Below are 15,570 nucleotides of genomic sequence, written 5' to 3'. Positions count from 1 at the left end.
ATAACAGCGATATTTTAAATTAGATTTAGATTAAAATTAGATTTCAGTAAAGCTGTCATGGATCCATTATCATAAAAATAACGTATATTCATGATAAACCGGCCTACTTAATTTCTACTGGGCTGATTTTATGGCACACCAGTTGTGTATAGCCCCTCCCAACTTAAATCTGCCTATCTTCTGAAAACAGTATCAGACGCAGTACCGTCAACATCCCTCCACGTATAATTGACTTCTATTAACAACCATGCAAAATTCAACTGATAGACGACCTTTACGATTGCCGGTCCAAAAATGTAATTGTTTGCACTACCTTTAGTTTACCTCCATATTCATTGTTAAGTACAATGCTACGATATCACAGTATTCAATATGCTTTAGGTAATAGGTATTGATAAGATCCAGCAAGATATAATAAATAATAACATATGTCTGCATTTTAATCAGGCGTAAAAGAGGCCAGCCTACGCTGAGGGCCTCAGGAAGAGGACTTGCGGCATCGGACAAAAAGAAGATTGCAGAGTCCGCGATTGTTTTACTGTTGTTCATTTTCAGACACGTCAAATCGTTTCTGCTCAATATCTTCCCGGGAAGTTGCACGGGATTCCACCTTTAGAACCAGGACCGTGGGGCTTAGGAGGGAATAAAGAGCCAATCATGATAACATCTGCCGGTAAGTCGTAGAAAAGGCTTTTATTTTGCTAGCCGCAACTTCAGCTAGCCGCCATTGATTTAGCTGAGTCACAGAGCTAATGTAGCAGTTGTCAGTCAGTTGCTAACCAGCTATAGCTTATAAATACACCACCAAGAGGGGAAAACACCTGCAAATGTGTCTTTGGTAAACCTAAGTGACGGTTTTGACTACTCAAGACTGTTTTAAATGTACTATTTCGAGGTACCTTAACGTATCGTCGATGCTAACAGTCATGTCATCAGTAGCATGGACTGTACAGGATCCTAGCTCCTCAGTTTTGATGATACGGTGTTTGTTTTTATACAAGGGAAAGTATGAAAATAATTCCTCAACCACACGTGTTACATAATTATGTCCCATTCTATTATTAGAAACTGTCCATTACTGCCAGTGTTGTTCAGCATTACAACTTGTGGATATTTCATCTGGTGGAGTTACATTAGTAAACATCCCAGTATTTGAATAATTCCGCTTGAATATTTAATAATTTGTTTATGAGATAACGTTTGATTAAATGCTTCTGACATCGTATGACTGTCAAGCAATACTGTCAAGCAAGACATTTACTGTATTTGATTCCATCATGTAATATTGTAACCTTTTGTAATTACCCAGACTGCATTGCATTTGGCATGTATCAAATACTTGGAATAAAAAGGCTCTTGGATTCGAAGCATCAAGCAACCACTAATGGATATTGTTTCTCTTTTTTTTTTTTTAGCCGGAATTATTTCCCTCCTTGATGAGGAGGAGCCACAACTCAAGGTGAGATCTCGATTGAGAGTGCCTGAAGCTAGTAACCTGTGATGATCTAATATCCAATCATATCAAGTCCAACAGGCATTAAGAGATTACATAATCAGTTTTTTTTTATTTTTTTATAAAAGCACTTTAGGACACACACTATAAACTCCCAAACTATGTATGGAATGTTCGATCAAAGGGTGGATCCTGGAGGTTTCTTTAAATGTTTGGAGAGTGGCATATTGTTTTCTAGGTACCTGTTTTTTAAAGCGGCATATACTGCATAATAGCTTGTAAAGGGTTTCATTGAGCTGTCTTTCCTCCATTTGCATTATTGTTGTGACTTGCAAAAAAGAAAATGCACACAGCAACATCTGTGTGTCTCTTGCAGGAGTTTGCGCTGCAGAAGCTAGATGCCATTGTGAATGATTTCTGGGCTGAGATTTCAGGATCCGTTGATAAAATGTAAGTATTACTATTGATGAGCAATGAATACGATGACGTTGTATTCTTTAAATGTCTGCTGTTGGGAGAAATATTCACACATTTAACTTTTTTATTAATTGAGCTAAATGTGTCTCATTATCGCGAGTTGCGAACTAACTATTCTTTTAATGTTTATGGCTGACTAGATCTCAGCAATGTTCTTGCTTTGGTTTCTTCTTTATTTGACTTACTATGATTTAGTAGTGGTCACTGACATTTTAATAGTCTTAAAAGATTGCTTTTAGGTCAGTATTTTCAGTCTTGTATAACAATCTGTTGTCTACTCACAGCGAGGTCCTTTATGAGGATGAGACATTTCGGAGCAGAGCATTTGCTGCCCTTGTGGCCTCCAAGGTTTTCTACCACCTCGGAGCCTTTGAGGAGTCTCTGAACTATGCTCTCGGTGCTGGAGATCTCTTCAATGTCACAGATGATTCAGAATATGTGGAGACCATTATTGGTAAGTAATCAACCAAAACACATCGTTTACAAAACTTCTTTGCTACTTTTATGATAATGTGACCTTTCTGTTGTTTGGATGCTCCATTGATCCTCATATTCTATGCAGTGTGAATGATATGAAGAGAAAACTTAATGACTTGTATTGAGATTCAGACTTGAACTGCTTCATTTAATTCTTTTTTTTTTATTTGCTTTTAGCCAAATGCATTGACCACTACACCAAGCTCAGGGTGGAGAATGCAGAGCTGCCAGAGGACGAGGAGAAGAAAAGTATTGACCCCCGCCTTGAGGGCATTGTAAACAAAATGTTCCTACGTTGCCTAGACGATCACAAGTACAAGCAGGCCATTGGCATTGCCCTGGAGACTAGGCGACTTGACATCTTTGAGAACACCATCTTAGAATCAGTAAGTCCCTGCTGTCTTTCACAGCTGATTTTACGATTTTCTCCACCGAAGCTTTAATGCTCAACAGGTTAATCCTCAATCTTGTCAAAGAGTCTTTGCTGACCTGGAATAAAAACTTGTTGCCATTATGAGGATCACTTTATTCAAATACAATAACGTTTGTCATAGCCATGTTGACTAATTTGACAGTAAAGGACAGGGATGTTTTAACCGTTTTTAATGTACAGAATTATATCTTCATTTTCATGAAACTGATTAATGATTTTCCCAATGCTTCTCTCGTCACGCAGAGCGACGTGAGTGGCCTCCTTGCCTACAGCCTGAAGGTGTGCATGTCCCTGATGCAGAACAAGAAGTTCCGCAACGAGGTGCTGCGGGTGCTGGTCAAGCTCTACATGAACTTGGACAAGCCAGATTTCATCAACGTCTGCCAGGTAACAGCCACAACCTCTAATACATTTTTTTAACATAACCAACCCCTGTTATAAATACATAAGCACATAGATATTTAGGATATTTACTTTTATAATATAGACTTGGTTGCCAATTTATTATCTAGCTAAAACTAATGCAGCGTTAGAAAAATAGTCCAACTGAGTAGTTTGGCAGGAGTTGTCCTTCATACTCATTTTGGCATCTCATGTCTTGGCTTGAAGCTCTGCAGCATTTGCACTGAGTTGCACACAAAGAAATTAGGTACTAAAATTGGAAGCAATACTTAATTCAAGAAATGCCTTTCACAGAAATGGATTTTCCAAAAAGGGAATCCGAATTTGAAAATCTGTCTAATCACTTTTTTTCGTCACCCCCCTAGTGCCTGATATTCCTAGATGACCCACAGGCTGTGAGTGACATCCTGGAGAAGCTAGTGAAGGAGGACAACCTGCTGATGGCTTATCAGATCTGCTTTGACCTGTATGAGAGCGCCAGCCAGCAGTTCCTCTCCTCTGTCATCCAGAACTTGCACACTGTTGGGACACCTATCCCTTCGGTCCCTGGCTCTACAAATACGGGTACTGTGCCCACACCCGACAAAGACAGGTGGGTAGAAGAAGGGCACATTAATATGTTCACAAAGGCTTTGGCATTTCTTTACTGTGAGGGGTTTGGCATGATATTTTCTCATGAAAAACATATATTAAAAAATATTTCTATGCATGGCAGGAAGACATTCAGTCTGTAGGTTCTAGGCCCCCAGTAGAACGTTGAATTTAAGTTCAGATGTAGAAAGAGTTAAATAAAAAAAGAATAAAACGTTAGCTCATTTGAGTCAAATTGTTTCTAAAGATCAAAGGATTGTTTTGTGTGTTACAGTGATGCGATGGAGACGGATGACAAGGCGGGCAGCTCCCCTGCTGGAAAGGCAGTAGAAATGGTACGCTCTTAGGATGGTTTTCAATAGTTTCTGGTCATTTTTCTTTGTTTAAAAAAAAGAGAAAGAAGCAATTGTGGTTTGGTTGATAGGTCATTGTTTTGATTCTCTGTGCTATTGTAGAAAGATGAGCCCAAAGACCAGAATGCCAAGATGATCAAAATCCTTAGCGGGGAGATGGCCATTGAGCTGCACTTGCAGTTCCTAATCCGAAATAACAACACAGATCTAATGATCCTCAAAAACACAAAGGTAATGTATGCTAGGAACAAGATGAGTGGATAAGAGCACACAAATGAATAAGTTGGTAAATGGTCTCACTTCTTTCTTTTTTCTCCATCACTCCAGGATGCAGTTCGAAATTCGGTGTGTCACACAGCCACAGTAATAGCCAACTCTTTTATGCATACGGGAACCACAAGTGACCAGTTCCTCAGGTACTTCTGCCAACAGAACAGAAGAGTATATTCCCTAGCTTGCAGATGTAGAGAAACTAACTTACTTAACCTGACATTTGACCAATTATTTTGATTTGACCTTGTAGAGAAAACTTGGAATGGCTTGCAAGAGCCACCAACTGGGCAAAGTTCACAGCTACAGCAAGTCTTGGTGTTATCCACAAGGTAAATGATCTCACTTTGATTCATATGTTACAGCAAATAAAAGAACATTGAATTCCGTTACAGATTTAAATCTGAACATAACGTGCTGTGCTTTTCAGGGCCACGAGAAGGAGGCTCTCCAGTTAATGGCCACCTACTTGCCCAAGGACACCTCCCCTGGCTCGGCATACCAGGAGGGAGGAGGCTTGTATGCTCTGGGACTCATTCACGCCAACCATGGGGGAGACATCATTGACTACCTGCTCAGCCAGCTCAAGAATGCCAGCAACGATGTTGGTTTATTTTACATTCACTTTGAATGCTTTTTCTTTTTCAATTATATACCAGCATGTTTCTGAAAAATTATAAAAGGATAATCAAGGGATGACATTTGTCTGTAAAAAGTGCTTTAGGATCAAAAGCCTCAGCTGGACATTTGTAGCTGAGACCACCAGCCAGCTTAAGACACTGTTTGAGGTGGTTCATTAATATTTCAGTCTTTCATCTCTCATGCTCCTCTTCTTCCGTTTCACAGATTGTCCGTCATGGTGGCGCCCTTGGTCTAGGTCTGGCAGCGTTGGGAACAGCCAGACAGGATGTTTACGACCTTCTGAAGTCCAACCTGTACCAAGATGATGCAGTTACTGGTGTGTAGGCCTCAGACAAAAAAAAACAGTTCTGAAAAGCAGGAATCCGATTTTTGGTCCTCGCCGCTCTGCTCATGAACATTATCCTCTCATTGCAAAAGACAAAAATCATTCGTACAGAAAATAATGTGTCCACTGCAAACAGTAATGGTTTGAATGTCTCTGAGATGCCTATTTAGTTATTGGTGTTTTTAAACAATCTGTTGATCAATTAAAGGAAAAACCAAACCAGCCATTCTGAAAACATTGTGTAACCCTCAGGTGAAGCTGCGGGCCTGGCCCTGGGTCTGGTCATGTTGGGCTCCAAGTCAGCACAGGCCATCGAGGACATGGTGGGCTATGCTCAGGAGACACAGCACGAGAAGATCTTGCGTGGTCTGGCTGTGGGAATTGCCATGGTCATGTACGGACGCATGGAGGAGGCTGATACCCTCATTGAAAGCCTCTGTAGAGACAAGGTACGACTGAAAAGCCACCAGAAAGGATCAAGGGAAATGTATTGTTTAGAATTTAGTTATTGCCCATTTGTAACACAAAAAGCAGGAAGCGGTATATTCCGACCTTCCATTTTTATGATAAGCATTTTACACTATGTAAACGGCAGAAACAATACAGTACACCACGTCAGTACACCACTACAAGTCAAAGTAGTTTTATTTTCCACCATTAAGGATTGACCTTAATGTAGTTCATCAATAGTACACACAGGCTTGATCAATCCCTATAGAAGGAGATGAGGAACGTATAGAAATAGTCAGTGTCTTACCAGATTGTTGCACTTCATAAAACCCTCGGCTGCAATGTTTACTTCTATTGAGTCCTGGATGGTACTCTGCCAACCCTGTGTCAGGTGTGCATTTAATGTAACACGTGAGGCTCTGCCAGGTGTCCTTCGATGGGAGCTAGAGGTGTGCAGTGACTCCCAACTTTGCTGATCCTAGTTGTGGCTCCATCCACATGTCTCAAAGCTCTGCTTTCCTTCACTGTCTATGATAGGACCCCATCCTGCGGCGCTCTGGTATGTACACCGTGGGCATGGCCTACTGCGGCTCCGGCAACAACAAGGCCATCCGACGCCTGCTACATGTCGCTGTAAGTGAATCTGTTTGCCCCTATTAACATCCAGTCATTTCACCCAAATGTTAATACGGTGATTATGAAGTTAACTTATTGTTTGTGCTGAAACCATGTGATACATATTTAAAATGACTCATGAGTGGTTTACTGTTTGTGCCTGAATTCGCTGTGAGGCTTCAGGGGTGTGAAAGACTTGTTGTCCTGCAGGGGGCACGCTATACAAGCTAAAACCGTTTGTGTTTAAGAGGAGCATGTTCCTCACATCTTCAACTGAAATGGAGCCACGTTACATTAAATTACATGTCATTTAGCTGACGCTTTTATCCAAAGCGACTTAGATTGCATTATGACCCATGCATTACATTTTGCCTGGGGAGAAATTTGGAGTTAGGTGTCTTGCTCAGAGACACGTCGACATGGCACATGGAGCACCCGGGATTGGAACCACCAGCCGGTTCCCGGCGCATCGCACTACTCCATGCGCCACCATCGCCCTTGATAAAGTCAGCTAGCTAGTTGTAGGGGTTGTTGATTACTTGTATCATTTTTGGTTATTGGAGTTCTTTCCTTTTCCTAATTAAGGTGAGTGATGTGAATGATGACGTCAGGAGGGCTGCTGTGGAGTCCATTGGCTTCATCTTGTTCAGGTAAGGACCACACTTACTAGCTCAAATGCTCCCTTTCTCCCATGCATCACAGGCCTTTCTCCTTGAAGTACCATTGTGCTGCTCTGCAGTGATTACTTTTTTTTCTTTTGGTGAACCATTGCGATCCTCTACGTGTTTTATTTATTTTGTATATACATTTTTGCTTACGTTGGCCACCTTTTTGTACTGCTGACAAGAAGTAGTTGAATATTAACAGACTCTGTGGTGTCACAGAAGAGTTAAGAGTGCTCTGTTGGGTGGGATTTAACGTGACTCCCTGCTATTCATGGAAGGTATTCTCCTTCAGTGTTTCCCCTACGTTTACATTTTCAGGGGAGAGGGGTCGTAGTCGGTTCGCACCGGTTAGGCGTAGTCAGTCTGCTGGTGCGAGCACCACGTGTACATATCAGTGTACATGTGCATGTGTCTGTGCGGAACTGCCGTGCGTGGGAGAAAATTATCTTTTTTTTATTTTTTATTCCATACTTTTAATAGGGGGGCGCCCCCCTGTTACAATGGTACGGGAAACATTGCCGTTGGACGTCCTGTTACTGTCACTCACACGCTCTCTTCCCAGGCTATTCATAGCAGTTTTTTACCACTTATAGACCAGCGCAGGGTTGAACACGGTGCGTAGTCAGTGCAAAAATATCAGGGTCTCAATTCTAAGCACAAAAAATGTTGTATCCAAATCTTACAACATATATCTTTATTATCAGTTTCTTTTTTGTTACTAAAACTATTATACATTTAGATGTTCTCTGTATTCCGCCCCAGAGAAATGCTACAACGCCGCAGTTAAGCGTAAAGGAACTGTAAAAAATCATGTTCCAATTCCTGTCCCACAGTTCTCTTACTTGCTAGTGTTCCGTTATTCACTATTTCCTGACGCTTTTTTTCAGAGCAGCAACAGAAATATTTTGTGGAACACACTGAGGTTATTTTCTATCTGGATTTTTTTCATACATAAGTGACATTCTTTTATTTGGAAAAATTCAAACATGTCGAAACAGCCGCCGGCAATACACACACACGAGTGCTTTTCAGAAGTCGAGCAAATACAAGTTTATTGTCGACATGTAGCATTGTAAGCATAAATAGCCCAACTAGACGGGAACAGCATAGGGATACATCGTATGTGTGTATTCACACAGAACTCATTCCTAACATTTGTCTGGTGGCCACAACGTCTAAATTTGATCTTTTATGGACAACATTATACTCTGTGTTCTCCTTTTCTAGTTGACCTGTTACAGGTCATCACAAGGTTCTATAACGTTTGAAAACTCAAACTCTTCTGGTACGCTAGAAACAGTCTTGGAGAATTCACATTATTAATTGGACCTCTGGACATATTGAGTAAATTTGGACTGTAAACTCACATATCAGTGGAGTTTTACTTACTCTGAAATTATCATAACGAAAAAAAACTCAAAACTGATAGATAATCGGCAGCAGCCAACGAGGGCTTGGATGTTGTGTGCAGTAAGAACTCTCTGGCAATCAACTTGGTAGTAAAAGCATTTTACTCGCATTTTGAATGTGAGCTGTGGGGCTAGCCTTAATCTTTGACGAGATAAAAAGGACACGCTACAATTGGATGCATTTAAAGGGCTCGCTTAAAAATTCATTTTTCGGGTACTGCTACACGCAGCTATCGAGTTCTTCCGGCTTGCCACCGTCACATTCAGTCAGAAGCATTGTGTCCAGCAACACGCCACCGGGGGGCTGTGCGGGCGCTTGGCGGCTCTGGTAGCTAACCGCTCCGATGCCGTTCTTCATTCCATGCTTCATGATCCGTTTAGAGTTTTCTGCCATAGAAGATCTGAATGAAATCCGCGTAAGGGTCCAATCGGCATTCGACGCCCTCGGGCGCCTCCCCGGGCCGTAACCAGCGGTGCTCTCGTAATCGCAGGTCATGTAGCGCGTGAACGCTTGCCTGAACGTTTTGTTGAACAAGGTGTAGACCAAGGGGTTGATGCCCGACGACACGTAGCCCACCCAAACAAAGATCTCCATGAGGCGGGCCATCACGCGGCCGTCACAGCTGGTGCACAGCACGGAGGTGATATTGGTGATGAAAAAGGGGCACCACATGACCACGAACAGGAGGAAGACGATGCCCAGCACCTTGGAGGCGCGCTGCTCGTTGCTCAGAGTCTGCATTGACTTCTTGCCGATTGTCGACATCCTGCGGAAGGAGATCTCGTCTCCCGTCGGAGAGTTGTTTCCGTCCGCGTAGGTTTTCTCCTGCGTCCGGGGGAGTCTTCGCTCCAGGTTGTGAAGTTGCCCCCATTGGGGCGGAGTCCCGGGCTGTTCCCTTTGAAAGACAGTGGAGACTGTCGGGGAGCTGAAGCGCTGAGTCACACGTGACCTGAGCAAATAGACCTTTTTGCGCAGCACGCGGACAGTAAGTAGGTAGATGACCATCATGATGGTCAGAGGGATGAAGAATGCCGCCATGGAGCCAAACATGATGAACTCGTGGAAGGTGTCTGTTTTCAGCATGCATGTGTGGTTACTGTTGAAGGTGATGTTGTTGGGGAGGTGGTTGTTCTTAAGCCCCTTAATTGGAATCGGGATTGCAATACCTGGAAAATGACAACAACAGTTAGATATCAATATTTGTAAATACCAATATCTTTGATATTGATGAATAATTTGCTTTATATTTTCATTTTGTTGACACCATTGATAGCGTTTGGATTTTTATTGAAGGGCAAGACAGTGTTCTAGATTTATGTTAAATCCATGTTCAATTGAAGGACAGTTTTGAGAATAACCAGCGATTTGTCATAGTTGAGATGATAATAAGAACAAGAGCAGAACCTTTTTTACTCCAATTGTACACAGGAGCTGAGATGATGTGCTGCTCAGTTCCTTTCATTTGGTCTGGTGGATTCAGTCAGTAATAAAGCACAAATGAGATCAAATCCGTTTTGCTCACAGAAAACTGGACAGTGATGACACTTTTTTTTCCAGTGTGATACACAGCATATAAACCAGCCACTATGTCCACGCTGTTTTTAAATTGTACATTTTGAAAGCTGTCCTTTTACCTAAGAGGCTTCATTAGCTTTGAAAGCTGCACCCAATATGCCACAGCGCAGCTTGCTTGGGATTCACAAGCCACATTGCAAACCGCTGTTTGTAATGAATTGTGACCGGGTTCTGAAAGGACTTTGAAAGTAACTGCTTAATTCACGGCTGCTGTATACAGAGCTGAAATCTGAGTTATGCTTACAAATAGATATGAGCCACACGAGTGCAATCTTCACCATGGCTTTGGTTCTGGATTTGTACTGGCTGTGTTGGATGGGCTTCTTGATGGCGATGTAGCGATCCAGCGAAATGGCGCACAAGTGCATGATGGAGGCGGTAGAAAAAAGCACGTCTAGGAACAGCCAAATGGGGCAGAGTGGCTCCGGGAGAGGCCAGTCAGAATCTGAAGAAAGACAAGAAAGAAGACAATTGACTGTGCTTTGTTTTGTACATCATTTATCTGTAGTTGAGTCCCTACAATTAGTATCTCCCTGCAATGTACCTGTTGTACGTTTAATTCCAAAAGTATTTTTTGTCACGCACACCATTAGTTATGGGAGACTGCAAGGGATTAGAAGTAGCACTCATGCAAAAGATTGGTGTTTGTTTATCTTCGAGAGGAATGACTTTACTGGAAAAAGGAGGGTTCACTGACTGTTTATGGAGCTCAAAGCTCTTCATGTAGATGTCCCGGAGGCTATGCTCCACAGTAGTGTTTATTTTCAGTTCCAGGCATAAAATTGGCAAGTAGCTGTTCTGGCATTTGTCCTGTCGCACCGTGACACTGTCGGAAATATTCCTTTGCATAATTGTCTTTTGTTATGCTGCCCTCCCCTTCTTTTCCTTACACCACTTTCTAGTTACAATTGGAATCTCTGAGTCACCGTTTTTCACCTGGTACAAAACATGTAGAAAACACATATCGAAGATATGCCTTTTGTAGATTTAGTCCCAGAACACAAAGTGTACATGGAAGATATTCTAATTCATTTAATTGGATTAGGAAAGGTTAAATAGGTCGCCTTAGGTTAGCCGTCTGCAATGGGCACACGCTCTGTTTGTGGTGTTGCATCGGGATTTTTTGAGAACCGACAGTAAGGAAATAACATTTTCTTCTTATAGTTTACTTTTGTGAATGTTCGATTGTTACAGGGAGGGCAAGAGATGTGCAGAAGTTTCTGATTACGGTGTTCAGTACATATGAATTTATTGCATTTCATGGTTTTTGTTACATTTGTTGTTGGGTTTTTAAAATATTCTTGTATTTGCATTGGATCTCTTTTTGTCCAGAGATGACTGTCTGCTGAAAACATTCTCCCTGCTGTGTGTTCTTATTTGTGGCTTGTGTTTAATGAACCAAACCCCATTGCTGTATAAACACATTGCAGGGGAAAAAAGGCATCTGGCCCACAGCACATTCAAGAGAATGGAGAGGTTGAAAAAAGGGTATAATTAATATGGCATGCATGAATGCTTTCTCGCCTTTACTGCTCTGATTAGCAACCTAAGGATTTGTTTGGATTTTTTGTTGCTTAAGATAAACGCTTTGATCCCAATGAGGACAGCGTATAGACAAATTCATTACAAACGTGGATGCAAGAGTAGATTAACGGCATTGTCTTTATTCATGTGGCCCCTGCATTTGGAAGAGATGAAAGCTGCACCTGTGAAGAGGCGTGTGAAGGCCTTACAGAGCAACGCAATCCGTTCTCATGCTTTATTTATATTTATTTCAGACGGGGACACCACAGATTGTCTTTCGTCACGCTATACCCCGCTCCTATGTGTGAGAGAGACAGATTTGGTACCCGGTCCATTGTCACCGTGTTGAATTATTGGGGAGTTTGACCATAGCTCTGTGTTGTGCATTTGAGGTAATATGTAGTGATTACAAGTCTAAATTGGTTCCATTGCAGCTGTGTGTACAGGGCACTATCACAAGAATTAAAATAAAAGCCTTTTTATTTCTCTGGGTAATGATCCCTTCGACCAGTAGTGCCGTCCAAGCTGTGCAACTGCCACCAAAGCCTTGCCAGAGGAAGTCACATGTTTATTTTCCATTATCTCTTGTTAGGTTTCATCTGGAATAATTTGTTTATTGATGGTAGAGATTGTATCTAGTGTTGCTCGCGAACTATTTTTATCCTCCCATGCAGCTCGCAAGTATGCTGGCCCGTTGCCTTTTGGTTAAATGCAGTTTTTTCAATCAAATGTAGCGACTCGTCCCCTAAATACTTAAATCCTCGCTGTTTTTTTTTTTTTATGTCTCTGCGTATTGTAGGTCTGTTAGGTCTGGGTTATTTCAATTTCATTAAAATTATTCCAATTGATCAGGACATTCATCAAGGAGGATGTTTCTCCAGGTAGAGTTAAGTATGTATTCCTCTTTAATTGTACAGGTTTGTTTCAAAGATAAAATGAAAAAACGTCCGTCCCCATGCTAAACTTACCGTACAGAACGGTAACGAGGGCGATGGGCATCACGAGGAGTCCCACCAACAGATCCGCCACCGCAAGCGACATTAGAAAGTAGTTGGTGGCGTTCTGCAGCTTTTTTTCAAGGGACACAGCCAAGATGACCAGGATGTTTCCGCCAATAGTGGGGACTATGACCATGACGATGAGCAGGGCGGCCCATTTCAGCTTCACCTCAGGCTCTTCCCCGGACTGTGAGCCGTTAGCCTGCAGAGTAGCAGCGACGGCCTGAGACATGGTGCTGCACAGGGCACGGCAGGCCTTGGCGCGGGTCGGGGCTCTGATCCTTCTGGTGCTGGACACTCGGTCAGCATGGTCACTGTGTCCCACAGGCAGGGACACGGTGTGGGGCGGGACAGCTCAGGGTCAATGCCCCGGGTGCTTCGTCCCTTTTTTTTCACTGTGCGGACCAAAGGAAGGAGCTAAAAATGAGTATGGATCCTCTGCTTGGAGGGAAACAACAAAAAAAAGAACAGGTCCACACTTTAAACTCCAGTGCTGGCAATAATCCCCACTGGATTAGGACTTCCGCTGTGAGATGTTAGCAGGGGTCCTCACGTTCCTGGGAGGCTGGTGCTGTTGTCATCCAGTAAGCCACTTAAAAGAACCAGCGGTTTGGTTAAATGACGGCAAAACACGGCCACGCGCTCTTTGTTTTTGGTCAGCGTGATGGTATAATAAGGTGGGGCTTTACAGTAATGGTCACCACACGGAAAATATCTTTTTAAAATTTAGAAAATTTACAGAAGAATTCTGAATCGCTTTTTTTAATATAGGTTTCTGTTTTTAAAGGAAATAAATTTAAAAAATGATCTATAAAAACATGTTTCAATTTATAAATACAGTGAGTTAAAAACCAATGAAATCAGTTTTTATGAAATTTGTACAATAATTTAACCTAAAGGATCATTTTTTAATGTATAAAATAATGAAGAAAAAAAAACGTCATGAAGCTTTAAATGAAAGCTAATTAAGTCTACAAAGATTTATACACGAATGGTCGGGGAAGTGTTGGCGAGTAATAAGCCCGGTCTCTTACCTTCTACTGAAGACCTCTGATCCATACGAGTCCCTCTTCAATGTTGAGTAACTCCCGGAGTATTCCAACGTGCCGCTACGTCCTCACTTTCATAAACACTAAAGCAATATTTAGTCCTCGGAGCACAGTGCAGCATATGGGCATGCGATGCATTTTAATCCTTTGTAGTTTTTTTTTCTTTTTTCAGTTCCCCATTATTACATTCCCGTCCTCCCCGAATATAAAACGTGACAGAGAATGCCCTCCCTCAGCGGTGAAACCTAAATCTGTCTCTGCCTGAAGCAGTCCGTGATGTGGAACTTGTTTTCTTTCCACATGTTGGAGGAACCCCCGGTCCTGCTCCGCATCGCCAACCGCGATCATTGGTTTAAAACTTTCAGATGTCGAGGCTCCTCCGTCGCTCTCTCTCTCCTGTTCCTACTCGCTGCGTCTTGCTCACAGCCTACCAGCAGCCCGCACACCCTCCCCTCTCTCTCTCTCGCTCGCTCTCTCTCCCCCCCCCCCTCGGTCTTGCCTGTGAGTCGGACTCTGTATAAAACAGATGAATGTCTTCGTGCTGGCAGCGTGCCAGCGGTTCTGGGAGGTAATTTCCCTCAACACGGCCGTCCCACTGTTTATATTTGTCACTTTCTGTTCTGTCCGCCATTTGAAGCAAGCGGTGGGGGGGGGGGGGGGGGGGGATTAAGGTGTTGCGGTGGATGTTGTAGTGGAAGAAGCCCCATGTGTTGTAAGATGCTTCAAAATTGTACTTGTGGCATTTTTTTATTTTTTTTTAACATTTATTTTTATTTCACCCAGCATGAACTCATTTAGTCATTTAAACACCATCTTATTTTCTTTGTGTAATTGAAGCCATATTTGTTTTTCCTCTTGCCCTTTCTGCCTTAACGAGTCAAATTCGGCTTTCTTTCGGTGGGTTCTTGCGAGATGTTAAAAGATGATGTAATAGAATATCCTTCTAGTTTACACTAACCAGATGATGATTCTTCTCTAGAAAATGTGTGAGATACTGCCAGTGACTCCCCACGTAGATCTGTGTCCCATTAGGTCTTTCGGGAAGGGGGCGGTGTTTAGTCGAAACATAATTAGCTTACGGGGCAAATACCACATCGCACGGTAGTCCCTGTACGGGCAGCTTTTGGTTCCATGTTGGTCCCGTAATGTTCAGTCCCAGGAGTTTCCAGGGCACGTCTAAGCTGAACCGGTGTCCCCTCCACACTCTCTCCATCTTTCAAACGGCTGATCAATTCCATTTAGTAATATGTTCTATGTAATGTGTTTTTTCCAAATTGCACATTTTTGTTATTTAAAAAAACAAGTTCCGTTCTTCTCTCTCGTTTCCCCTTTGCCAGAAAATTTCAATTATGTTTATTTTAAAAGCCACGCAGCCTCTTTGCTTTGTTAATACAACATTGTCCAGGTGCGTTCACAATGTATTTGGGTGACTGGTTGTAACCGACAGGAAGCCGGCTCATGAGATCTGTTCTTTTACAATTCCAGTGCATTAGTAACCGCAACAATCACATTTCATGCGGCAGAAGCAACCTGTAATATGTTTACCTCAGCTGTATTTTTTTCAATGCGTTCGTTACTTCCCAGGACAGAGGAAGTTATTAAGCTGCAGCTGTATCAGCCTCTGTCACTCACCATTATAAATGTGAGGCATGCACATATAAGCATACGGTCCATTAACCAGTCAAGTAAAAGCTCCGAGCCTTCTTGTAACCGTTTTAAGTAAATATTTCTAAATCGGCTCATATGGCCAATAAATTACAGGACTTTGTGCACTGCTGAGCGAGTCTTTGTCTCAGAGTCAGGTTGAACCTAGAAAGGTTATTGGTTTCCAAGGAATAGGTAATAGATTTAGCGAGATTCA

General features: G+C 42.4%; 2 protein-coding genes across 3 annotated transcripts in view; one reads left to right on the top strand and one right to left on the bottom strand.

Annotated features, from left to right (window-relative positions):
• The first annotated feature begins 469 nt into the window (after positions 1–469).
• Positions 470–15,570, top strand: part of psmd1 (proteasome 26S subunit, non-ATPase 1) — a 29,326-nt gene continuing 14,225 nt past the window's right edge. The window contains exons 1-16 of the mRNA XM_037469330.2: positions 470–673; positions 1,416–1,459; positions 1,830–1,903; positions 2,215–2,384; positions 2,585–2,793; positions 3,084–3,227; positions 3,608–3,834; positions 4,108–4,168; positions 4,289–4,417; positions 4,514–4,602; positions 4,710–4,788; positions 4,887–5,060; positions 5,303–5,414; positions 5,676–5,872; positions 6,411–6,506; positions 7,074–7,138. Coding sequence (XP_037325227.2) covers positions 658–673; positions 1,416–1,459; positions 1,830–1,903; positions 2,215–2,384; positions 2,585–2,793; positions 3,084–3,227; positions 3,608–3,834; positions 4,108–4,168; positions 4,289–4,417; positions 4,514–4,602; positions 4,710–4,788; positions 4,887–5,060; positions 5,303–5,414; positions 5,676–5,872; positions 6,411–6,506; positions 7,074–7,138 — 1,886 coding nt within the window. The 5' untranslated portion in view covers positions 470–657. The remainder of the gene's footprint in view (positions 674–1,415; positions 1,460–1,829; positions 1,904–2,214; positions 2,385–2,584; positions 2,794–3,083; positions 3,228–3,607; positions 3,835–4,107; positions 4,169–4,288; positions 4,418–4,513; positions 4,603–4,709; positions 4,789–4,886; positions 5,061–5,302; positions 5,415–5,675; positions 5,873–6,410; positions 6,507–7,073; positions 7,139–15,570) is intronic.
• htr2b (5-hydroxytryptamine (serotonin) receptor 2B, G protein-coupled) lies at positions 8,123–14,171 on the bottom strand. 2 transcript variants are annotated; one of them, XM_037469331.2, is made up of 4 exons: positions 13,695–14,171; positions 12,631–13,252; positions 10,383–10,583; positions 8,123–9,729 (listed from the first exon to the last, which is right to left on the bottom strand). In XM_037469331.2, exons 2-4 carry the CDS (start codon positions 12,890–12,892, stop codon positions 8,783–8,785), a joined length of 1,410 nt encoding a protein of 469 aa, XP_037325228.1. In that variant the 5' UTR covers positions 12,893–13,252; positions 13,695–14,171; the 3' UTR covers positions 8,123–8,782. The 2 variants fall into 2 exon arrangements, with proteins under 2 accessions (XP_037325228.1, XP_037325230.1); XM_037469333.2 differs by having other exon boundaries at positions 12,631–14,171.

This window comes from Pungitius pungitius, chromosome 7, assembly GCF_949316345.1.
Source record: "Pungitius pungitius chromosome 7, fPunPun2.1, whole genome shotgun sequence".
NCBI lineage: Eukaryota > Metazoa > Chordata > Actinopteri > Perciformes > Gasterosteidae > Pungitius > Pungitius pungitius.
This window is presented reverse-complemented; position numbering and strand designations above follow the sequence as displayed.